The 24,138-nt window shown below is 45.8% G+C and overlaps 1 protein-coding gene across 14 annotated transcripts in view; it reads left to right on the top strand.

Moving 5' to 3' along the window:
• Positions 1–24,138, top strand: part of TSEN2 (tRNA splicing endonuclease subunit 2) — a 46,708-nt gene that overhangs the window by 11,794 nt on the left and 10,776 nt on the right. For 4 of the 14 annotated variants that reach the window (XM_057705286.1, XM_057705282.1, XM_057705281.1 and 1 more), the window contains 6 exons: positions 4,642–4,843; positions 6,297–6,378; positions 10,664–10,700; positions 16,346–16,871; positions 18,062–18,139; positions 22,430–22,480. In XM_057705286.1, coding sequence (XP_057561269.1) covers positions 4,655–4,843; positions 6,297–6,378; positions 10,664–10,700; positions 16,346–16,871; positions 18,062–18,139; positions 22,430–22,480 — 963 coding nt within the window. In that variant the 5' untranslated portion in view covers positions 4,642–4,654. The other 10 variants (XR_009048738.1, XM_057705293.1, XM_057705285.1 and 7 more) reach the window with 8 other exon arrangements.

The following is a 24,138-nucleotide window of genomic DNA, read 5'->3' as shown; positions in this document are numbered from 1 at the left end:
GGACGGCCAGGGAATTTCCTCTTAATCTTTTCTTTTGTCATTCCCTGCTTAAGAACCTGCACAGGCACCAAGCCTCATATTCCAAACCCCCGACCACTGGCCCAGTCCTTCCTGTATGTTCCTGTGTGCTCTAGGCAAGGGTCCTCTTTTAAGCCATTCTTCTTACTGTGCCCTGTCTCCCTGCCCTACTAGCCTCTCATCTTCCCTAGCAGTGGGGCTGTGGGCAAATGACCTGCCATCTCTAAGCCTCCGTTTCCTTGTCTGTGAAATAAGGGTAGTAGTACTGACAAGTGTAGCGTTGGCACAGTCAGTGCCTGGCATGTACCTTTTGGTGAGGTGATGGTTAGCTCTTGTCATTGCACTCACATGCCACATCTCGCGTCATGCTGGTCTGTCGGCGCTGAAGAAACATTTCTTAAATGCTCACTGCAGGTATGGAGAATAACAAGCTCAGTTTTTTCTCCCCCGCTTTGCCTTCCAAGTTCCACACAAGACAACTCTTCTACAAGACTATGAAACGAGAGATCTTCTGGTCTGTCCTGTTGAATTTCTTCAGCTTTATTGAGAGACGATTCATATACCATAAAATTCACCCTTGTGAAATGTACGATTCAGCGATTTTAGTATATTCAGAGTTATGCAGCCAGCACCATCACTGCAATCTAATTGTAAAGCTTTTTCATCCCTCAGGATAAACCCCATACTTATTGGCAGTCACTCCCCATAGCTCCCTTCCCCCAGCACCTGGCAATCACTAATCTATGGTGGTGTCTCTTTGGATTTGCCTATCCTGGATGTCTCGTGTTAATGGTCTTAGACAATGTGAGGTCTTTTGTGACTGGCTTCTTTCCCTCCACATAGTGCTCTCAAGGTTCACACACATTGTAGCCTGTATCAGTACTTCACTCCTCTGTTAATTGCTGATAATATTCCATCATACGGATACACACATTTTGTTGATCGGTTCATCTGTTGATGGACTTCTAGGTTGTTTCTACCTTTTGACCGTTAAGAACAGTACTGCTGTAAACATTCACGTACAGATGTTTGTATGAACATGTTTTCGATTTTATCTGTGCAGGGTTGGAGTTGCTGGATCATATGGTTACTCGGTGGTTAACATTTGAGTGGCTTCCAGACTTTTCTAGTTCTGCTCAATTTGAAAATGAAGAAACTGGGTTCAGGGAGCTTACGCGGGGTGTTGAAAGTCACGTGATCATAGTGGCAGCTTTGCACGTACAGGAGGCCTACATGTGTGTGCTGTCACGTGCAGAGGTGACACTAGACCTGGGATTTTGATGTTTTGTGAAAAACAGGAAATCTTTTGTGGCAGGGACCTTCTGTCGCACAAACTTGGGTTGGAGTACAGAGTTCTTGCCATCAAGGATCATAGCTCATTTTGCCTTTTTTTTTTTTTTTTTTTAACGACTATAACAGCAATCTGAAAGGGAAGATCCTAAACAAACCAGGCAAATTAAAACAGAACTTTTCCTTTTTCACTTGAGAGAATTTATTTATTTTTGCTGTTTTAAAGTTTTGAATGATTTTTATTTCACATCTTTATTGGAGTATAATTGCTTTACAATGTTGTATTAGTTTCTGCTGTACAACAAAGTGCATCAGCTGTATGTATACATATATCTCCAAATCCCTTCCCTCTTGAGCCTCCCTCCCACCCTCCCTATCCCACCCCTCTAGGTCGTCACAAAGCATTAATTGGAAGTTCTTGAAGTTAGCCATTAAACGTTTTCTCTTCTTTAAAAATTTCAGATGTAATATATGTAAATCAAATACTAACCAGAGGTTAAGTTATAAAAGTGAAATGTCCATAAAAGTCCAAATTATTCCTGGAAATCTCTAGAAAGTTCCTCAGTAGAGACCCGTATCCTGCCTCAAAAAAGCCAACACATCATTTTAATTTTAATTTTTTATTTTTATTTATATTTATTTGCTGTGTTGGGTCTTTGTTGCTGCGTGCGGGCTTTCTCTAGTTGCGGCAAGCGGGAGCTCCTCTTCCTTGCGGTGCGAGGGCTTCTTATTGCGGTGGCTTCTCTTGTTGCAGAGCATGGGCTCTAGGCTCGTGGGTTTCGGGAGTTGTGGCACGTGGGCTCAGTAGTTGTGGCGGTGGGCTTAGCTGCTTCGCAGCATCTGAGACATGGCTCAAACCCATGTCCCCTGCATTGGCAGGCAGATTCTTAACCACTGCGCCACCAGGAAAGTCCCCATTTTAATTTTTAGAATAAATTGCCATTTCTTCAGTTAAATGCTAAATGCAATACAGTTGACCCTTGAACAACACAGGGGGTTAGGGTGCTAACCTTCTCTGCTGTCAAAAATCAGAGTATAATTTGTACTCGGTCCTGCATACCTCTGGTTCCTTCATATCTGAGGTTCTGCATCAGCAGGTTCAACCAACCATGGATGGTATAGTATAGTAGCATTTACTGTTGAAAAAAATCTGGATATAAGTGAACCCATGCATTTAAATCTCATATTATTCAGTAGTCGGCTGTGGTTGGCTTGGGTTCAGTGATAAACTGGCAAGTGAAAACCTACTTAAGATACTCTTAGGAGGAAATCTCTCAGCTGCACATTAACCTGTGGTGTACATAGTCATATAGTTTTGTTATGAATGTTGTATAGCAATGTGTGTGTGTGTATATATACATATACAATCCTATATATGCATACACATATATAAAATGTATACAGTCATGCTCAGTATTTAATTCCATTGAGGGACTCTTATTTAGAAATTAAATTATTTTAGCATTTTGCTGCTTGCAGTATTTTGGCAGTTCTGTGAAGGTTCCAACTTGTTGATTCTTATTTTTTATAGTTACTTTTGTAGTTGATTTATCCGTGTCTCTAACTTCCTTGGTCTTTTTCTTTGTCTCATTTAATTTCTCAATCTCTTTGGGAGGGTGGATAAAGGAATCATTACACATTGGACAAGGCTTTTGATTTCTTTTTAATGGGAATAAACCCTTAAAGCCACTCAGCTTCCTGCCTCAGCTTTCACTGCCTTCATTGGCTGTTTCAACCTTGAAACATCCTTTGCCCAACAGGATGCTGGTATTGAATGCAGGAGGCACCTAAATAATCAGTCATACTTTTTTCCACGTGAGGGTTTGGAGCCGTGGAGGCTAAACACGTGTGTGATACAGCTCCACTGTGTCTTCAAGCACCAGATGTGTTGTCAGTGTAAATCAGGTCCAGACCTGGAACTAAGGGAGCAGCCGATTCAGGTCCCCATCTTATTCCACGGCACCTGCTCAGCGAGTGGAGCGCCTGACGTGATCTCTTGCACCCTCTGCATTTTCCCCTTGCACGTGGTTGAGTCTTCCTGAGTTAAATGCATCTTCTGCGGCCCTCTGTCTTTATCACACAATGCACTCAACTTGACTTCCTTCCTCCGGCCATTATTGAGTTGCAGCCTGTGTGCGTTTTCTCCTTGTTTTGTCTCCTCAGGTTCACGGCAAGGCCTGGAAGGGACAGGCACTGGTTTCACCTTCTTTTCCTCCCTTGCAGTGCTGGGTGTGCAGTAATTCCGTAGTTCCCCACAATTCTCTGCAACCCTTCAGCCCCTAACCTGGGGAAACAGCTTTCAAACAAGAGGGGGCAGCAGCTGCCTGTGCTTGCAGCAGAACCCGGAGGGAAGAGCGTGGGCTTTGGCCTTTAGCAGACCTGGGGTCATCCAGAGCCACCACCCTCTGGGCCTCTGGCAAGATCTCTCTAACCTGACTCTGTTTCCTCATCCGTCACACGGCGTTGGCAGTGCTCACCCCGTAATAATAATCAGAGTGAACACGCAGATTTCAGTGCTGCATGCCAGAACCTCTTCTAAGCACCTTATGGGTCTTAACTATAAGATGGAGTCTGTTTTTATCCTTCTTTTGAAGGTGAGGAAGCCACAGCACGGAGAGATCAAATACTTTTTGCCCCGGATCACACAGCTGGGCAGCAGTGAAGCCCATTCCAGTCCCTGCACTCTGGCTTGACGCTCCCAGCTCTTAGCCGCTCACACTTGGTGCTGAGGAATAGACCCTTAACTGATGGCCGCTGCTGCTGCTGTTGTTATTATTAATTTACCTGGAAAACTGGGAGATGATCGATCAAATGTTTGGGATGTAGTCTAAGGCCCTTTTTTGGAAAATGAAGTGCTTGCTAGATTTATTTCTTTGAGGACAGGGTCCTTTTGGTTTTCTCTTTATGTCCCCAGCACCTCTGAAGATTGGGAGCCCCTGGTGGGTCCTCGGGAAATGTTGGCCGCGTGAGAGGGTGGGAGGGATCCTCGCGGGCAGAAATCCTCTGGCACGCGCTATCAGGAGACCTTCGAATAGCACTGTGACCGTGGGCCCGTCGCTAGGCCTTCGTGTGGCCCGCTGTGACGAGAAGCAGTGCCGTGGACTCCTGGGGCATCGCTGTGGAAAGTAATCGAGATACCCTAGGTGGGTGGGGTTTGTGCTGCCCAAACAAAATCTGCTCTTTAGTCTTTTTGTTCACTGCTTTATGAATATTTTATCTTTCCCACAGACTACGAGGTCTTCTGAGCCTGGGTATAAACGTACCCACGTGTTTGATGAGTACAGTTGCTGACTGACTTGTTTTTCTCTCCTTATCACCATCGTTAAAGAACAGTTACCCTTGGAAAATGGCAGAGGCAGTTTTCCGTCCCCCAAAGAGGAAGAGGAGAGTGTATGAGAGCTATGAGTCTCCACTGCCCATCCCTTTCGGTCAGGACTGTGGTCCTAAGAAGGACTTCAGGATGTTCCGGGCCGAGATGATCAACAACAATGTGATTGTGAGGAACGCAGAAGATATGGAGCAGCTCTATGGGGAGGTATGTGCAGGTGGCCCCGGCTCGGCTGCTTCCTGACAGCCCTGAGCCAGCCCCTCTCTCCCGTCCCCTCCGCAGAAACACCACGCACCTTCTTTGCAGTCTGGTCCAGTGTAGGAACAGAATCAGGTGCCCTGAAGCCACAAGCCCAGAGGACAACCCCCACCCACAAACCCATACTTCAGCAGTGAAGTCGGGTCAGTGCATTGACCTTTCTTGTGTTTTGATTATAAAAGCATTTATAATGTTCATTATAAATAATAATTACAGAAATGTAATGGGTGAAAAGTAAAAGTTCCCTCTCACTCCCGTACCGCCTGCATAGGGAGCTGTAGAGGGGCAGGTTGTTCTGGTTCAGCACAAACCACATGAGCCTCCCGCATGTCCTCTGGCTCCTCAGCTGCTGGCTCTCCTGGGTGAGGACCTCTTCTTAGAGGAGGACAAGTTCCAGTTTTTGCTTTTTCCATCAGTGATAGGTTTGGGTTGAGATTGGAAGCTTGCTCATTTTTCCCCCATAGCCAGTTCAACACTGGGGGCATTTTTAAAACAGCTTTATAGAGGTATAATTTACAGCCATAAAAGTCACCCATTGTAAGTATGCGATGCAATGGTTGTAATAAATTCGTAGAGTTGTGCAGCCACCACCACAGTCCAGTTGTAGAGCATTCACCATGGCCAGGGAAAGTTCCCCGGTGCCCACAGTACTTAAACCCTGCCCCCACTCCCAGCCCAGGCACTCTAAGTCCACTTCCTGTCTCTGTGAATGTGCCTTCTCTAGTCATTTTATATAAAATACATGTTGTAGCCACCTTCCCAACGTGGGCTACAGTGGGTGGCATCGACCCCGGTGAGACGGGGGTCCAGGCCAAGGGCAATCTCCCCCATTCGCGGTATGTAACATTAAGCAGAGGCTTTGTGAAGCGCCGTACACATGATTTATTCTGATTGTTCAGTCTGGGTGGAGGGTATAGGGTGTTCATTTTGTTATTCTTTCAGTTCTCTGTGGGTTTAAATATTTTCTAATTTTAAGAAATGGGGGGAGGAAATCAGTGTTTTTGGAGTCAGCAGGGAAGAGAGGAATAGTACTTCAGTTCTGGGCACAAGAGAACCTGAGAAGCATTCTGTGCCTGGTGGACTCAGCTCCTGCTTTTAGGCTGCTGCTCCTGATCCACGTGTGCAGAGGAAGTCCTGCCTCCGCCTGCCCTTCACCTTCAGGTCGCCAGGCCAGGACTGAAACCACCACTCATGAGACAGCGAAGTGCACTGGAAACTTCCCAGCTCCCTTCAACAGTCAGAGAGGTGAAACACTAAGATCATCACTAGTAACCCTTAGATCAAAGGGAAGATAAGCTATGAAAAATGCAATGACTCTCTTGTTAACTCAGTTATTCTCCCGCAGCTAAAAAAAAATTGATAACTAAACATGAACTAACTCTGTTTTTTTTCTTCCTGGAAGGGTTATTTTGGAAAAGGTATCCTGTCCAGAAGCCGTCCAAACTTCACAGTTTCAGATCCTAAGCTGGTTGCGAAATGGAAAGGTAAACTCATGCAACATTCACTTCTTTTGGCAAATTATCTTTTTCTTCATTTTTAGCTCTAACACCAGATTATACAGTAAAATTCTAGAGGAGAAGTAACATGCTACTGGCAATTTTACTGCTAAAAATAGCAACTAGAATAATTCTAATCAAGGTGAAATGGTTCTTATGATTGGCGAATATCTATTTCATCTAATGTCTTGAATTATCAAAAGTGTTATTCAGGCTTTTCTGTTGTTAAGCATTGCCTAGCAGAGTCCTGTGCATGTCAAAGGTACTGGTAATTAAGTGCCTACTCACCTGTATGCAAGGTTTTATATTTATTTCTAAAATGGTAATTTACAGTAATAACCATGACATCGATGTATGTGTTAAAACATGCTAATGTGTGTAGTTCTCATTTGCTGTTCCTCTTTTTTTTTTTTTTTTTTTCTTTTTAAATTTATTTATTGGCTGACTTGGGTCTTCATTGCTGCACACAGGCTTTCTTTAGTTGCGGCTAGTGGGGGCTACTCTTCATTGTGGTGCTCAGGCTTCGCAGTGTGGGGGCTTCTCTTGTGGAGCACGGGCTGTAGGTGCACAGGCTTCAGTAGTTGTGGCACGAGGGCTCAGTAGTTCTGGCGCATGGGCTTAGTTGCTACGCAGTATGTGGGATCTTCCCAGACCAGGGATCGAACCCATGTCCCTGAATTGGCAGGCGGATCCTTAACTACTGTGCCACCAGGGAAGTCCCTCCTGTTCCTCTTTAATTTATAAAATTTTCATCTTGGTGTATTTTTTAAGGGAGTCTCATGGTAATTACAGAACCAGTACCAGCACGTTAAAACATACTTAGAAAGGATTTTAAAAAACATTTTATTGCAAGAAAAAATACAGATTAAACCTGCTCTGAGATGCTATCTCAGCTATCAGAATGACAGAAATCCAGAAGTTTGACAATGTACCCCATTGATGAGTTGCTGGTGGGAGTGCAGGTGGTATGGCCATTACGGAGGGGACTTTAATGTCTCGAAAAATCTTCCTCTCCCACTAACCCTTGGTAACCTTAATATGCTGTTTGTGCCTTTGATTTTGCCCATTCTAAATACTTCATAGAAGTGGAAACCTTTTGTGTCCTTCACCTAGGGTAATTTTCTTAAGGTCTGTCCATATGGTAGCATGTATCAGAACTTCCTCCTGAATACCAGTCCATTATATGATATACTTTGTTTTATCCATTTATCCAAAGATGGCTATTTGGGTTGTTTCTACTTTTTGGCTGTTACGAGTAGTGCTGCTCTGAGCATTCTCCGTGTGGACATACGTGTTCATTTCTCTTGTATGTATACCTAGGAGCAGACTTGCTGGATCACATGGTAATTCTGTTTTAATTTTTTGAGGAACCACAAACTGATTTCCATACCATGTGCATCATTTTACGTTCCTGCCAGCAACGCATAATAAGGTTTTCCATTTTTTCCACATCCTCACCCACACTTGTTATTTCTGTTCTTATTTTTGATGATAGCCATTTTAATGGGTGTGAAATGGTAAAAGGTTTTCATTTGGATGAAGTCTAATTTATTCTTTTTTTTTTTTTTTTTCTTTTCTTGCATGTAATTTATGTGTCATATTTAGAAAACCATTACCCAATCCAGGCTCCTGTAGATTTTCCCCATGTTTTCTCCTAAGAGGTTAATAGTTTCAGCTCTTAAGTTTAGGTCTTTAATCTATTTCGATTTAATTTTTTATTCATTTTTTTGCCTGTGGATATCTAGTTGTCCAATACATGCATTTACTTTTAACCCAGCAATTCCGCTTCTGGGAATTTATCTTAAAGATATGCTGGCAAAAATATGAAAAGAAAGAGCCCAAGGCTATTCATTGCAACACAGTTTCTAATGTTAAAAGACTGGAAACAATCAAAATGTCAGTGGGGGCTGGGGGTACCGACTGAGTAGAGCGTCCATGTACTGACTGCTGTGGAGCTGAGGTGGGAATAGGGGATCACTAGGGTATATTTCTAAGCAAAGAAAGCAGGTAAAGAAGAGTGTGCTATGGCTTAACTAGGCGAGGGGAATATACATTATTCTTGAAATGCAAGGGAGGATAAACCATAATTGTTTTCATGCCTGTGGGGAGGGATGGAACAGGAGGAGAGAGGGGTTAGGCTTTACAGAGTTGACCTGGGAACCTTGTAAATGTATCACATGAGAACAAAACAAAGTTAAATTTTAAAAAGTAAAGAATCTATATGTCAGGTTGGTGGTGTAGCCCCAGAGGAAGCTATTTTGAGTGACTGTAACACCTGGGAATTTGACTTCAATCCTAATGGGATAGACTTTGTATCTCCTGCCACAGTGCTGTTTAACAGACCACCCCAGCATTCAGTGGCTTTCAGCAGCAGCCAGACTGTGGGTGTGAGTCTCTGGGTTTGCTGGGCACGTCTGCTCATCTTGGCTGGATGTGCTCATCCGTCTGGTTAGTTGTGGGTCTGCTGGCTGCACTCACGGCCCCGTCCACCGATGGTTCTTGCTGGACTTACTGTCTGGTTGTCTATTGGATGGCTGTCAGCTGGTCTAGGACGACCTCAAGTGGGACAAGGGGTGGCGGGCACCATCCATGTCATCCTCCACAGGGCCAGCCCGGGCATGCTCTCACAGTTATTGTGGACTTACTGGACCATTTAGCGGTGAAGTGATGTGAGGGCCAGGGGAATGGGCAGAAGAACAGATGGAGCACGATTGGCCAGCAGTTAATTTAAAGCTGAGTGATGGGAACATGGGAATTTATTATGCTGTTCTCTCTACTTCTGTATATTTGAAATTTTTTTCATAGGGTTTTAAAAAGGAAGAAAAAAAGTAGAGCAGATAGCATAATGACCCTGCCTGTCCCCATCACTCAGCTTCAGCAGTTAAATATATGGCCAAAAAAATTAGAAAGTTTTCAAATAGTGTAATGACCTTACCCACTGAGAATCTTTTCCTGATGTATGTAGTAACTGAGTTTTAAGTAGTGATTGAAATTTGAAGGAAATGAATTTAGGCCCAGGAAACAGAGATTAAGGTTGTGGGCTGCTCTCAGGAAGTAGATCTCAAACGTCTGTTTTAGGGAGTGCTTGAACATTTTGGCTTCCGCCTCATCTTCCAACACGTCTCCATCCACCCTCTTCTGTTGTTGGCATCACGGCCACCTTGGGCTGCTGGCTGTCGTGTGAAACTGCCATGCATTTGCTAACCCCAGCCTTTGTGCCTGGTTTCCTCTGCCTTTCCCCTGGTCCACCTGGCAAACTCTTATTCATCCTTCAGAGCCCACTCGATTACTCCTCCTTCATGTTTTTTCCTAATCCTTCCGGGTAAGGTAAGCCAGTCCCTTTACAATACGTACTTTCCTTGCTCACATATCAACTTGTGTTAGAATCAGTCATGTCTGATCTGTCTCCCCAGCTAAAGTGTGAGTATCTCAAGGAGAGGGGATTTGCTTTAATACTTCTGTATATCTTGTACTTGGCACGTGGAAGGCTGTCAGTAAAACTTGCTAAATTATTGTTTGTTGTTAAATTACCAGAGGAGGGAGGTCTTGACTCTGAGAAAACTGTCAATTCCTAAGGGATAGTAGTCTGTGAACTCACTTCCCTAGAATTTTAAAGCTGAACATTATCAATTCCAGGCCTTTAGGGCACTGTAGAGGAGGCTGAGTCTGGAAAAGGAGAGGTGACTTACCCAAAGGCAGAGTCAAGGAGGACCAGGATGAAAACCCACACCGTTAGGTGACCTGGTCAACATTTTAGGCGAAAAGACCCTTGCAGCCAGTTGCCCAGAGCTGGAACTAGAACCCAGAACTCCCAAACCCACACCCAGAACTAATACCTCTTGAAATCTACTTCAACAACACTTTCCTTAGGCGCGTGTGTGGAGCTGTCACTGAAGATGCTTTACGGAGCATGGAGAACAGGGGTAAAGTGTGTAGCTTTAGGGCCTCGGTACTCCCACCTAGAAGCTGAGGGCCTGAGCATTTGGAAGCAGCAGTTTTCCCTTCCATGCCGCCAATGCTTATCTGGAGTGTTGAGGATTCCAAGATCACACCTGAGCCCAGCAAGAGGCCTGACAGGTCAGCAGTGCCTGCCAGGGGCATGGGTGCAGGGAGTGATGGGTGTATAAAGCACCTGCTTGGCTGTTTGGACAGGATTATTCAACCTTCTAGGTGTGAGATTTTGTGAATCTTGAAATTCTCTTTGCCTTTTCTAGGTTGTCAGTATTTCCCCCTTAAGGAAAATGTGTCTAATAGAACTTCTTTGTTGTTGCAGATATGAAGACAGACATGCCCATAATCACGTCGAAGAAGTAAGTCTTGGTGGACTTTGGCCTTGGGCAAAGTTATGGTTTAAATCAGATCTATTTTCAGGTAGCCTTTTCTGATGTGGTTGTCCACACGTTGTTTTTTTTTCTTGTAGTAGTAGTACGTGTGTCTTTGAAAATTATCTCTGAATTTAATGTGGATCAAATCATATTTGAATTGTACTAAGTAAGTTTATTTTTAAAAATAATCCTAAACCAAAACCTTTGCCAGTTAAATTCCTTCCAAAACATGAACATTAATCCTGTAACGTATATTGTCTATAAGCACTATGGCAGCAGTCCCCAACCTTTTTGGCACCAGGAACCATTTTCGTGGAAGACAACTTTTCCAAGGACCAGGGAAGAGATGGTTTCGGGGTGATTCAAGTGCATTACATTTATTGTGCAGTTTATTTCTATTATTATTACATCAGCTCCGCCTCAGATCATCAGGGATTAGATCCTGAGGGTTGGGGACCCCTGCGCTAAGGTACTTAGATTTGGAGCTGGCCTCCTGCACTGTGTGGGCGTAAACGGCCCTGTCCTCCTTCCTCACTCCACACTTGTGGGGTGAGAGAAAGCAGCTTTCCCAGAGGCTCGTCCTCGTCCACCCACACAGTCGTGATGCTGCCTTCCTCTGGGCTTTTGTTTATGCTGTTCCCGTTTCCCAAAACACTTCTCCCTGACCCACCAGGCACGCACGCTGCTAGCTATTCCTGCACATCCCACCATCCAGCTTATGTGCCACTTTCCTGGACATCTCTCTGCCGCCCTGCCCTCCGCTGCTCCCGCAGAGTCTGCCTCGGCACCCGTCACTGTGCTGTCCATCACACACTGGACTTAGACTGTTAGTTGTCAGAGGGCAGGGACCACGCCTGCTTCCCCTCTGCATCCCCACACCCAGTGTTCCCTTGGTAGGATTTTGTAGAGTAGCTGTTCATTCATCGGAATACACATCACCCCTGAGGGACAGGTAGGCTGCAGCCCTTGCACAAAGCCTTCTGAAACTGCTCAGGTCTTCATCTCGCCTCTGGCACGCACGGGCAGAAGCCGACAGCCCCTTTTCAAGCTCTGTAACCCCCTGGTCAGGGGGTGGCTGGGAGGCGGTAGCACCTGGGAGATCTCGGGCTGCTCTGGCTGTAGCCACAGGCTGGGGTTGGGGTGGGGCCTGAGAGAACCCGTCTGAGCCCCCATCCCAGTGGGGGCTACAGGGTAGACAGGCTGCTGCAACCAACACTGGGACACGGAAACAGCAGAAGCCCGCCCCTCAGAACCGCATCCCAACTGGGCTGGCAGGAAAGATGACATGATGGCAAGCCCGTTTGAATAGGTGAGTTCTGGGTGGGGGAGATTGCCCCCATCTAAAGGCTATCCTTTTAGATAGATAAGCTCTGTAGAATGTGCAGCATTCCAGGAATTTTATTGATCCTTGTATCAGTGTCCTAGGGCTGCCGTAATAAAGTACCACAAACTTGATGGTTTCAAAGAACAGAAATTTATTCTCGTGGTTCTGGAGGCCGGAAGTCCCAAATCAAGGCGTCAGTGGGCTGTGCTCCCTCGGGCGGCTCTGGGGGAGGATCCGTCCCGCCTGTCTCAGCCTCCGGTGGTGGCCAGCAGTCCTTCGCCCTCCTTCGCTTGTGGACACCTCACTCTGATCTCTCCCTCTGTCGTCCCATGGGGGTCTCCCTTGTGTGCCTCTGTGTCTGTGTCCAGATTTCTCTTTTCTTGTAAGGACAACAGTCAGTTTGAGCTTATCTTAACATGATTACATCTGAGAAGACCTGTTTCCAGATAAGGTCACATGTGCAGGTGCCAATAGTTAGGACTTCAGCACATCTGACAGTTCTCTGAAGGAAGCATGCCCTCCCCAGCCCCACCCCCCTCACGACGTGACTCATCATAGGTTCATAATACTTGCAATCACAATCTAAATTTTGTTAAATATTAGAAAAATGAACTCTTTTTTTCATGTTTTTAGGTTAATTTTCCAACTTAAGTGCTTGTTATAATTGTTTGTTTATTCCCTCTGAAATTTGGATCTCTCTTTCAAGTGGATTCACTCTGATCAGCCTTTTCCCAACAGTAGTTGTCCTCGGATGGTGAGAACCTTCCATGTGATCTTTTCTGGAAGTGAGCGTCCAGACCCTCGGGTGATGCTCTTGGGGGCTGAAGTTTGTAGGGTTGTGTCCTGGTTGCCCTCCTCATTTGTGGTCCTCTCTCCAGCCAGCACTTACTGCAGGTTCCCAGGTGTCAGGCACTAGGCAGCTGCTGGAGATACAAGAGGAGGAACGGTCGCGGTCCTCTTCTCTGGGGTTTATCGTTTAGTGGGAGAGGAAGAGGAGTAGACAGCTGAGCTCTCCTGTGATGGATGTTATGATGGGGTGTCACCATCATCGTCTCGTCATGGCCAGCCAGTACCGATTCCCCAACAGTGCCGTTACCAGTCCATGTGCTTTACCTGTATCATCTCAGTTCATCTTCTCGAAACCCTTGAGGTAGGTGTAGTTGTTTTCCATGCCATGCACTGGGAACCTGCAGAGGGCTGCCCAAGAGTACGTGAGCTTGAACTAGGCAGTGCGGCTCTGGAGCCTGGGAAATAATCATGTAGTTGTTCATACTGGCATTTCTTGGGTGTATTCCAAGTAATAGGCACTGTGCTCATAACAGCTTTAAGGGTTAGCTCCTTACATCCTCGCATCACCCCTAGGAGGTCAGTCCTGTTATTATCTCTCAGACAGGTGAGGAAACAGAACCAAAGGAGGTTAATTAACTTGCTCAAGGTTGGTACTTGGACCTAAGCAGACTGACTCAAAACCATTTTGCTGTGAACTTCCAATAATAAATAGGCCTTAATCAGAAAGAGGTGGAGAAGGGTGTTCTCTAGATGCAAGAGGTGTGTTCAAGGGTGGAGGCACCTGAGCAGCTGAGGTGTTCAGATGGCCCCACTCGGTATTCTTGGGGCCCGGGGATGGGTCTGCATCACCAGTCTCATTGCTGCTTCTCATCGCAGCTGCCGCCACCTCCTCCTGCCACTCTCCCCTTATGTTTTCGACTTTTTACTTTGCTCTTCCTGCTGCTTCTCCAGCAGTGTTCTGGCTTGATCACAGCAGGACTGCCCCATTGCCATGTGTCCATCTCAGTCTGACTCAGAGGCTTTCTTCCACACGCTTTAGCAGTCGCTGTTGCATTTTCCATAAACAAACATCTGAGGTCATTAGAGGCAGGAGTGCAGGTGTGATCCTGGCGTTTGGCAGAAGGTGTAGGGTGCTGAGTGGCTTAGCTCAGAATCACAGAAGAGCCAGCTCTGGAACCCAGATCCGGTGCAGTGCTCGACCCACACGGCTGCCCCTGCTCCCAAAGAGCGGTTCATTAAGGCATATGTTTCCATCCATTCAAATGTCGTTTGTGTTTTTAAATGTAGTATGTATTGAGTCAAAATGATTTTATTTTTCAAGTCTCCCTGAAAAATCCCACAGTCATAAAGTAACAAATATTTATTGAACACTTACTGTGTGCTGAGCACTTCACGTCTCGTCTCCTTTCATCTGCGCACAGCCCCCTGAGGCAATACGGTTATGCCTGAGCCTTAGAGGGGAGGGCGCGTAGCTGGTGCAAGACCCTTGTGCTCACAGTGTAGGCTTGGACCCACATCTTCCTTGAGCACTCTCTGTCCCTCTCTCTCGGTTCCAGATCTGCTAAAAGTGGGAACTGTTGATTCTTTTAATTTGGGTAATTTGATGAAAGTTGTGGATCCCTTCCCCAGGAAAATACACATGACGTGGAAAATTTGTGTTCTGACACAGGAGATTCATTGATCCATGAAGGCTTTAGCCAGTGTCACAGGTGACATGAAGGGCACTGATCCTTTTAGATCTCTCGTATGAAAGTCCTTCTCACTGCACAGGAGAGAGGCTGCACCTTTCGTACAGGAAACACCCTGCTGCTCTCTGGGCAGCTATGTTTTACCCTGATTATAGAAAGTAGCGCGTAACGTGATCCTTATGAGGTAATCGTACTATTGTTTCCATCTTAGGGTTGGGGGATATGAGGCACAGAGCAGTTAAGTCACTGGCTTTGTCACCCAGTTACGAGGGACAGAGTCAGGGCTGAACACGAAACGTGCAGAACCAGAGTCCATGTGTGTAACCACTGCACCATCCTGCCTCGTAGGTGCAGAGCAGCCCTGCCGGGTCTTAATCTTTACATCTGGGTACAGTTCACGGTATGTAGGACTGCACGGTCATCCCCGTGTGGGATGAGCAGGGTGTGGACAGCTTGGAGAGTCTTCTGATGAGTCAAGGTTAAGCAGCCACAGATCTCTTTTTTTAAAAACAGCAGAAGCCAGCTTCCTCGCTTCTCAGTGTGTGCAGAGCAGCTTACACACTGTGACACATCCCACCCTCCGCACATAGGCAGGGTACTCGAGGTGAAGAGAAAAATGACGTCTGCCTTCCTGTGAGCGTGTGTCTTCTTTGATACTTTCCAGACTGATTGCTGGAGGTGGAGGTGGAAAGTGCTTGAGTTTCACAGTGTCTTTTGCCGTCCACCAGATTCCGCACACGTGTGGCGTGTTATGTCACATGACACGTCCCAGCAGCCTAGTCAGGTGTTGATGCCACTTGCCTGTAATTTTTTGTAACTTGGGAAATGTTCAGGGCTTGCCTTCAAGTTTAAGAAACTAAGCATGTATTTTCTCATTAAAATGTACTTTGAAAATTATGGAAAAAAAGGACCATTTTTTATTAAGATGCTTGGGTGTATATAACTAATCATTTCTTCCCATATGTGGTGGAGACATTAGTAAGTGCTGTGCTGTGAAAAATGTTTATTAAAATTCTCATTTTGCTTTCCAGTACTAAAGACTTTTTATGAATGGGATGTGTATCTGAAGACGTGGTATCCAAAATTGAACATAATGCAAAACAAAGCCTGGCAAAGGGTGGCCATTTTCTCTCTATATTTACCGAAATCATTTGGTCCGCTGGTTTTAAATTACACAAATTTCCACACTTTGTTAAAATAGGCTCATTTTTTTTTTCAAATTAAGCAAATTAAATGAATCTCTGTAATAAAAATGAATAAAAGGTAATTATTTCAGAGCAGTTAGAAAATGCAGAAAAGTATAAAAACATATACCAATAGCCCATCATTGAGCAGAACTGTAGACATTTTGGCATACTGCCTTTCCATCTTCTTCACATGTTCCACTGTCTTTATATATATATATATATATATTTATTTATTTATTTATTTATTTATTTATTTTATTGGCTGTGTTGGGTCTTCGTTGGTGCAGACGGGCTTTCTCTAGTTGCTGTGAGTGGGGGCTACTCTTCATTGTGGTGCGTGGTCTTCTCAGTGCAGTGGCTTCTCTTGTTGCGGAGCACAGGCTCTAGGCGTGCAGGCTTCCGTAGTTGTGGCACGTGGGCTCAATAGTGGCTCAAGGGCTCTAGAGCACAGGCTCTATAGTTGTGGCAGTTGGGCTTAGTAGCTCCACGGCATGTGGGATCTTCCCAGACCAGGGCTCGAACCCATGTCCCGTGCATTGGCAGGCAGATTCTTAACCACTGCGCCTCCAAGAAAGCCCCAGGCAGGCAGATACTTAACCACTGCACCACCAGGGAAGTCCTGACAGAGTTTCTTCTTTGCAGGTATCAGCGTAGCGTGGAATGGGCCACGAAGCTCATGCGAAGACAAGGCCAGGATGAGAGCACAGTGCGTAGGCTCCTCGAGGATTACACAAGGCCCCTTGAGCATCCTTGTCTAAAACGGAACGAAGAGGTCCAATTGTGTGACGAGCTGAACTCTGAAATGGTTTCCAAAACAGAAGGCACAGCAGATAGAAAGAAACTTTCTGCCCTGAATGGGGTTGCAGGAATGTCGCATGACCTGGAGGATGCCAGCAGGCCATCAGACCACCTGCAGGAGGGCTCCGGGCCTGACGCCCTGACCGCCCACAGCACGGGTGAACACGTGGTGGAGGTCACTGCTCCTCTGCCCCACGTCCACTGCGGCAAACGAGATGCTCTCCTCCCGCCATCTGGCACTCAGCCTGGGGACAGCAGCCAACGGGCGGGTCTGGTCCCGGCCAGAGAGAGAGGGCCTGAGCATGAGTACCTGCTGGTGGAGGAAGTCGTGTGTGACGTGAGTGAGAGGGAAGACACCCCAGGTGGGCACGTAAGTAGAAGGAAGTAGATCACCTCCTCCACAGCCATCTGTTTCTGGCCCAGAGGAGATGCTGGCCAACCAGGATGTCCCTTTCTCAGAACTGGTGTCGGGCCTGTATTCAGCACCCAGAGCATGTGCGAGCTGGTGCAGGATACACACGGCAGACCCTCTCCGGACACCAGCCAGCCCTGGGTCCCAGCCCCTTGAGCTCAGTAGTCGTGAGGGCTGTTTCAACTAAAACCTCAAAGTCAGTGAATAACTTAACTTTAAAAACTATGTAAGTATATATATATATATTAAAGGACTCATATGAAACTTTAAAATAATATGTAACACATAAGATGTAATGTATAATACATAATATAAATTAAAGTCGGTCCAGTAATGTTCTCTCCCCTGCCGGGCAGAAGAAGAAGCACAGTGGTGGTTACGCAGTCTTGAGTGTAGTGGAGCGCAGAGGGCTCAGGTGTGGCGGGCAGCCGTCACAGGAGGACCGTGGGGTGCAGAACTAGAGCCACTTCATTAAAGGACATACAAGATAGTTGCCCCAGAACTACCTGTAGCAGCTAAAAGTGAGAAATAGTCTCACATTTTTAAACAGTATGTGAAACACGCCCACTTGAGGAAATACTATCTTGCATTTAGAATGGAGTTTATGAAGCCTCAGTAAGAACCAAGGCATATGCTTGTGAGGTGCAGTTGGGTGAAAAAAAGGAACACATAAAATTGACCCACAAAATGATCACAACTCCAGGAAGAATTCATGGGGGATGAAAGAAAGGAAATAAGTCAAAAATGTTAATACAGTTGACCCTTGAACAACATGGGTTTGAATGTGGGTCCACTTATAAGAGGATTTTTTTCGGTAGTAAACATGGCACTGCTGCACCATCCGTGGTTGGTTGACTCCGCAGGTACAGAGGAACCCTGGACATGGAGGGCCAGGGCCAGCTGTGAGTTACATGCAGATTTTTCAACTGCCTGGAGGGTCAGCACCCCAACCCCCATGTTCAAGGGTCAGCTGCGGTAGAAGAACAAACATGTATTTTTCTACATAAATAATAAAAAATTATTTTTTAACAGAATTCAACAAATGTGAATCTGGAAAATTTAGAAGAAAAATGTTCATTTTAAAATGCACCTTCTCCGTATAACATGTACTTCCATTTGTTCTTCATGTGTTTTATTTTTCTCTTCAGTTGTCACCCAAAAAGAGACTGATATGCAGAAGAAACCCATTTAGGATCTTTGAGTACCTGCAGCTCAGCCTGGAGGAGGTATGTTTCCAGCATGTTGTCTTTTCAGCTGTTGGTCTCTGGGCCTGGGCAACACCGTGTAGGTGAGTCCACCTCAACATGCCACTGTGTGTGCAGTTCAGTGTCGCAGTCACCACAGGCAGCGTCCACTGTCCGCCTGCCTGCATCCCACTCCTCGGCCTTCATTTCATCAATTCTCAGGTGTGTGTGTGGGGAGCTTCCCCATATCATCCCACAGAGGTTTCAGGGGAGTTGTCTGAAACTTCTTTTCAAACCTAGGTTTCAGGTTGTCCAGGTTGCACGTTACTAATTTTTACCAGCTTCTAAACAAAGTTCCAGGTTTATTGAGGCACAGAGCACATACCATACCATTCACTCATGTAAAGTGTGCAGTGGTCTTCAGCGTATTCGTGGGGTTTCACAGCATTTCATAAGCTGTGATGGGTGCCCCGAGTCATGTATTGACTGATAATTACGTAAGCAGAGTCTAGGTAGTTCCTTCTGCGGAATTACTAACACGTGTTCCCTTTACTGTATTCTCAAAAGTTGCTGCAAGTGGCTTTCTAAACCTGCCCCATATTTTCCCTCTGATTTGGGGTTCCTCTGTCCTGTGTTCATGCAGCCTTCAGTCCCCCCTTTTCTACTTAACGTCTATACCGTTCCCGGATTTGAAGACAATGCTCCTTCCTCCACCTTGTGTCCTTGGCTGTGCCGTTCTCTGGGGCTGCTCCTGCCTGTCTGGAGGCTCCTGCAGTGTCTCGCTCAGTTCTTGGCATATCTGTCAGTCTCAAGCAGTGCTTGTTGAAAGCATCCACACTGGTCATTTCACGGACGTGTTCACAGAGAAGTGATTGTGTCTCTGTATTCTCTTCACCTGCTAGTCTGTGCTTCCTTGCTCGCAGTGAGGCCAGCGGTGCAGAGAACAGGCTCTCAGAGCAGGAAAGGATGTTGGGGTTTATTTACTTCATCTACTCGTTTAACAAACGAGACAGCCTAGTCTACTGTCGAACGCAGTAGCCACTAGCCACATGTGACTATTTAATTAAAATTGCACAAAATTAAAAATTCTTTTCTGCATTATGCCAGCCACATTTCAGACACTCAGCAGGACACATGGCTACTCTATTGGACAACGCCAGGGACACCATCCTCTAGGTCCTTGACCTCTCTGAGCCTCACATTTCTGCTCTGTAAGATGAGGGTGATGTAACACCTTGTTCATAAGATGTTCTGCGTGTCATGGCTTTAGCACAGTGCCTGGTGAATTGTAGATGCTCTGGAAGCGTTGTGCCTGCTGTTCCTGTCATTACTATCATCAAGTCACTTGTAAAAGCTATTTAGTGGCCGGTTAGAACTCTTTATTTTGCAGTCGAAGTTTAGCAAAAATATTCACCGGGTACTTCCTAGGTGCCAGGCTCTGGGCTGAGTACCAGCAGTACGGAGATAAACAGAATGTGGCCCCGGTCCTCAGGTAGCCCAGAACTGCACTTCAGTGTGGCAGGCACAGTGTGGTGTGTGGGCTGTGCCAGTGCCGCTCCTCTTGTACTCAGTGCCTGGCATCTGTGAGGTGCTTGATGATTATTTGTTAAATGGATGTGTACGAGGTCTGGGGTTGGCACAGAATCTGCTGGGGCCCAAAGGGATGCGAGCCAGCTGGAAAGACTTTACAGGGTTGATGACACCTGGAGGTGTTAAAGGGTAAATAGGGGATTGCACGTGGACACAGGACGGCAGGCCCTTGCATGCAGTGCAGTCCTGGAAGTGGCCGCACAGGAGGCGAGATCACGGAGGGCGCGTCTACAAGTAGGAGTCTGACCCGGTGCTCGTGGCACCAGGGCCCTGCAGGCAGCTGTGCAGGGGGGTGGCAGGGACCAGAGCTGGCGTCAGTATGCGGGCGGGCTGGAGGGCTCAGCGGTCAGCAGGCAGCCAGCCTCTCAGCCGTGGTGGCAGCAGCAGTGGGTGGAGGGAGAGGATTTGGTGTCAGAAGCTGGGGGCTCGGCCTCTCTGCTCCAGGTGGGTGACCAGTTGATGCTTTTTTACCTATTTAAAAAAAATCCTTTCTGTCTTGCTCTCTTCCCAAACACCCGCTGAAGAAATGCTAGAGTAATGGGAGACATGAGATGAGGTTGTTCTCATTCTTGGAAGCCGCTTGATTCGTGAGAACATTCCAGAGACGTGTTGCAGAAGTTTCCAGGGAGTGTGCAGTTACACCCAGCTCGACTTCCCGGTTCTGTCCGGGCAGGTTTCCTTGGATGAATCACCCACGTTTGGCGGCACCCCCCGTACAGCTTAACATGTTTCCATAAACATCCATCAGGAACATGGGCAGCCTGCTGTGGAGGTTCAAGCAGTCCTTAGGTTTTGAGAATGGAAGCTGCCTTAGAGGTCTGTCTCTGAGAGCTGTTTTCATTTTAAAGCTTTAGTGATAAGTGGCCAGATGTAGTGATAAGACGTTACATCGTTACACTCACCTATCCATCTTATTCATACTATCAAAGTTCAAATTTACTGAGATTTCAAGAGACTAGTCTTCAGCCTACGCAGACCTCCCCATCTACTGGTGACTTAATTCGCAATAAAGCCAACTTGATTGGATTAAGATCCTTCCCATCTGCAATAAGTGCCTAAGAGCAGTTTGCATAAGTTCATAAGGGCCACTTTAGGCTTTGGTTTCATCAGTTCTTAGGGAAATGCATGTTTGCTGATAACGGGAAGTCTCTGAAGAACTTAGATTCTGACAGACAGGGTGTCTCTTCCTAGGCAACAACTGGATTGAACCTTTCCCAGCTACAGTATCTTTTTAGAAAGGCGGGGAAACTCAAATGAACTGAGCGGTTAGATGCTTTGCATGCCTTTTTTTTGGCCCCGCCGCCTGGCTTGTGGCATCTTAGTTCCCCGACCAGGGATTGAACCTGGGCCCCTGGCAATGAAAGCACGGAGTCACCACTGGACCTTCAGGGAATTCCCAGCATGCTTTTTAAATCTTGATGAAATTTAACCTCATTAAATCTTTAAGAAGGCTTAATTGTCCTCCTTTTCTAGAGGAGGTGAGAGGGTTCAAGTGATACAGGATCCCTAGACCCACCATACTTCAAGGACCCCTCACTGCTGTAAAGAGAAATGTCATCAGGTGGCCAGGAGAAGATGTCAGTGGGGTGGATCGGGGTCATATATGAGGATAGAGAAGGTGTTTCTTTAGCAGGACTGCATCGCTGCTTGAAAGCCCTGCCCGTTCACAGCCTGAGCGCTGAGTCCTGAGGGCTGGATGGGGAGGAGAAAAGCGGTCAGCACGGCATGGTGGAACGGAAGCCTGAGGGCCCAGGGAGGGGACCACCTTTCCACCTTTCCGCTGCCACCTGCACTAGACTGCCCTCCAGGATACCTGAAATCTCATCTTCCATCCTCATGTTTCAAAAGAAAGTAGCATTTAGAGCCACCATTTCATTACTGTCTACTGCAGACTAGTCTCACCAGAACCTGTTCAGGCATAAAAACAAATCCTAATCCCCTTCTACGGGCAGAGTGAACACCGGGGCCTGTTTGCTGGTGTCATTGCTTGGCATTGTCTTGTTTTTGTCAGAAAATTATTTTTATTTCCACGTCAGTGTGGAAGTAAAAATGGGCCCGACTTGCCATTCCCCCTGCCTCCCCGTGTGAGTGAAACATGGTGCTGTGTAATGAAGTTACTGGAAAGATGGGGTTTACTCGATGGGAAATCACTTTACAGCAAGAGGGACCAAGAAACTCATTTGGTTACACAAGCCAAGTGTGCGTTGCCCATCTTCCACAAATTTCTACTTATTTTTTTCTCTAAATTTTTTTCTCAGTTTATTACTGTTACTTTACAGAGGAAAATGCAGTGAACAGAGGTTTCTGTTATTGCTGTTTACATCATTTTTCAGTTTAGCTCTGTGGTTTTTTAAAGAAAAAATACATGGAAAATTTCATAGAAATGTTTTTTACTGATTCTAAACCATTTTGTGACATTCACATTTTAATCCTTGAAATTTGAATGAACCATTTGTGTTTAAAAATAGTGGTCCAGAGGTTAAGACTCCGCTCTCCCAGTGCAGGCGGTCTGGGTTCGATCCCTGGTTGGGGAACTAGATCCCGAGTGCCACAACTAAGAGCCCGTGCGCTGCAACTGAGACCCGGCGCAGCCTAAATAAATAAATAATTTTTTAAATGTGACCATTTAGATGATGATAAGGACATTAATTTGTACTTAAGGCGAAGAGAAAATCTGTAAAATAATTTCTCAAGAATGTGGAACAGTTTCTGATGAGCATTTTCTGCTTGCCTTGTTTGTAGGCCTTCTTCCTGGTCTATGCTCTGGGATGTCTAAATATTTACTATGAGAAGGTAAGGTGTTTCATGCAGACACAATCCACTTAAAATTCCCCTGATGTTAAAAGCAGGTTGTAGTAATTTCTTTATTGCTTTGATCCAAATGTGTCTACTTTCACTGGATAAGATTGGAATTGAATTCTGTCTCTAAGTTTAGGCTTTGGGTCCTGGATAGGGACTGTTCAGGCAGAAGACAGCTTTGACCCTTTCAGACTGAATTTCATTCCCAGAGACTAGGAGGAAAGCAGTATCATATATAATGATCAGGAAATCTGTACAAAAGGTGCTAAAAATTAACAGTAAAAATAAAAACTACCCGTGTTTAGCACCTGCTTTGATAAAGGCTGTGAGTTAGGTACTTTACATGCAATATTTCTAGCCCTTCCTGCTGCCTGTAAAGACTTTTATAGTTAAGGTAACTGAGGCTCAGGAAACAAGTAACTCACCCAGGGTCACACAGCTGGTCTGGTTAGAATTAGTATTTGAATGTATGTCAGGGCAGCTCCAAAGCCCCCATGATTTTGTGCTGTAGCCTGCTACCCTTAGAAGAACGTTAATCCCATTGTTCACCTTCTGGTAGAGGAATTGGGGGGGTAGAAGGCGAGACTTCACTGTACACTTTTGTACTTTTTGAATTTTTGCCCATGTGAATAAAATACCTATTCAGAGTAATTCAAATGAAATTAAAATTAAGGCGAGAAAGGTAAGGACTTCCCTGGTGGCTCAGTGGTTAAGAATCCACCTGCCAATGCAGGGGACATGAGTTCGAGCCCTGCTCCAGGAAGATCGCACATGCCGTGGAGCAGCTAAGCCTGTGCGCCACGACTACTGAGCCTGCACGCCTAGAGCACGTGCTTCACAAGAGAAGCCACTGCAACAAAGAGTAGCCCCCACTCGCTGCAACTAGAAAAAGCCTGCACAAAGCAACAAAGGCCCAAGGCAGCCAATAAATAAATAAAAATAACTTTATTTTTTAAAAGAAGAGAAAGGTAAGCAGAACAGAACAGAGAAAATATATTTTATTCTGTTCTTGGGAGTGCATATTTTATCATTCCTCAGATTCTGATTATATACATCTCTTTCACGAGTATTCCAGTGGTTTGGAAATGGGTGTCTGACTGGTGGGTGGTGGCCATTCTTGCCCACCAGCCTCCTCCTCTGGGCCTTTGCTGACCTTGTCAGAGCGTGCCTGCTGCTGCGTCACACCCTCAGCCTCGGAAGCTCGGGGGCTGGCCGGGTGGGAAGTTGAGCCTTTCCTACAAGACTGTGGCTTGTTTTGGAGGTGGGTGGATTTGAAGACCACACACGCACAGAGTTTCCACCTTAGGAACAATTGTTTGAAAAAGGGAGGGAAAAAAATGAATAAAAAACCAACTCTAGCTCATTATTTATGATGTTAAAATCTCAGGCTGAGACAAATTGAGCAGTTCTCATTGAGTGACCAAACCGTAAACCAGATGAAGAACTGATCATTTTACTCAGCACTGGAATGAAGCGGAAAACTTTCCAAACTTACCTGGTTTTTCCTGTTGTGTTTTTGTGTTGACACATCAGAATGTGTTCTGAACTGAACTGTTCTCTGTGTCTTCAAGTCCAACCTTAGAAACAAAATTCCCTCTTAAGCAGTTGGATTATCAATTTGTGCCTTGAGATAAATTCTCTAGTTTCAAAGA

The sequence above is a fragment of the Hippopotamus amphibius genome, chromosome 13 (genome assembly GCF_030028045.1).
Source record: "Hippopotamus amphibius kiboko isolate mHipAmp2 chromosome 13, mHipAmp2.hap2, whole genome shotgun sequence".
NCBI classification, from domain to species: Eukaryota; Metazoa; Chordata; class Mammalia; order Artiodactyla; family Hippopotamidae; genus Hippopotamus; species Hippopotamus amphibius.
Note: the sequence above shows the minus strand (reverse complement) of the source record. Positions and strands in the feature narration are given on the sequence as shown.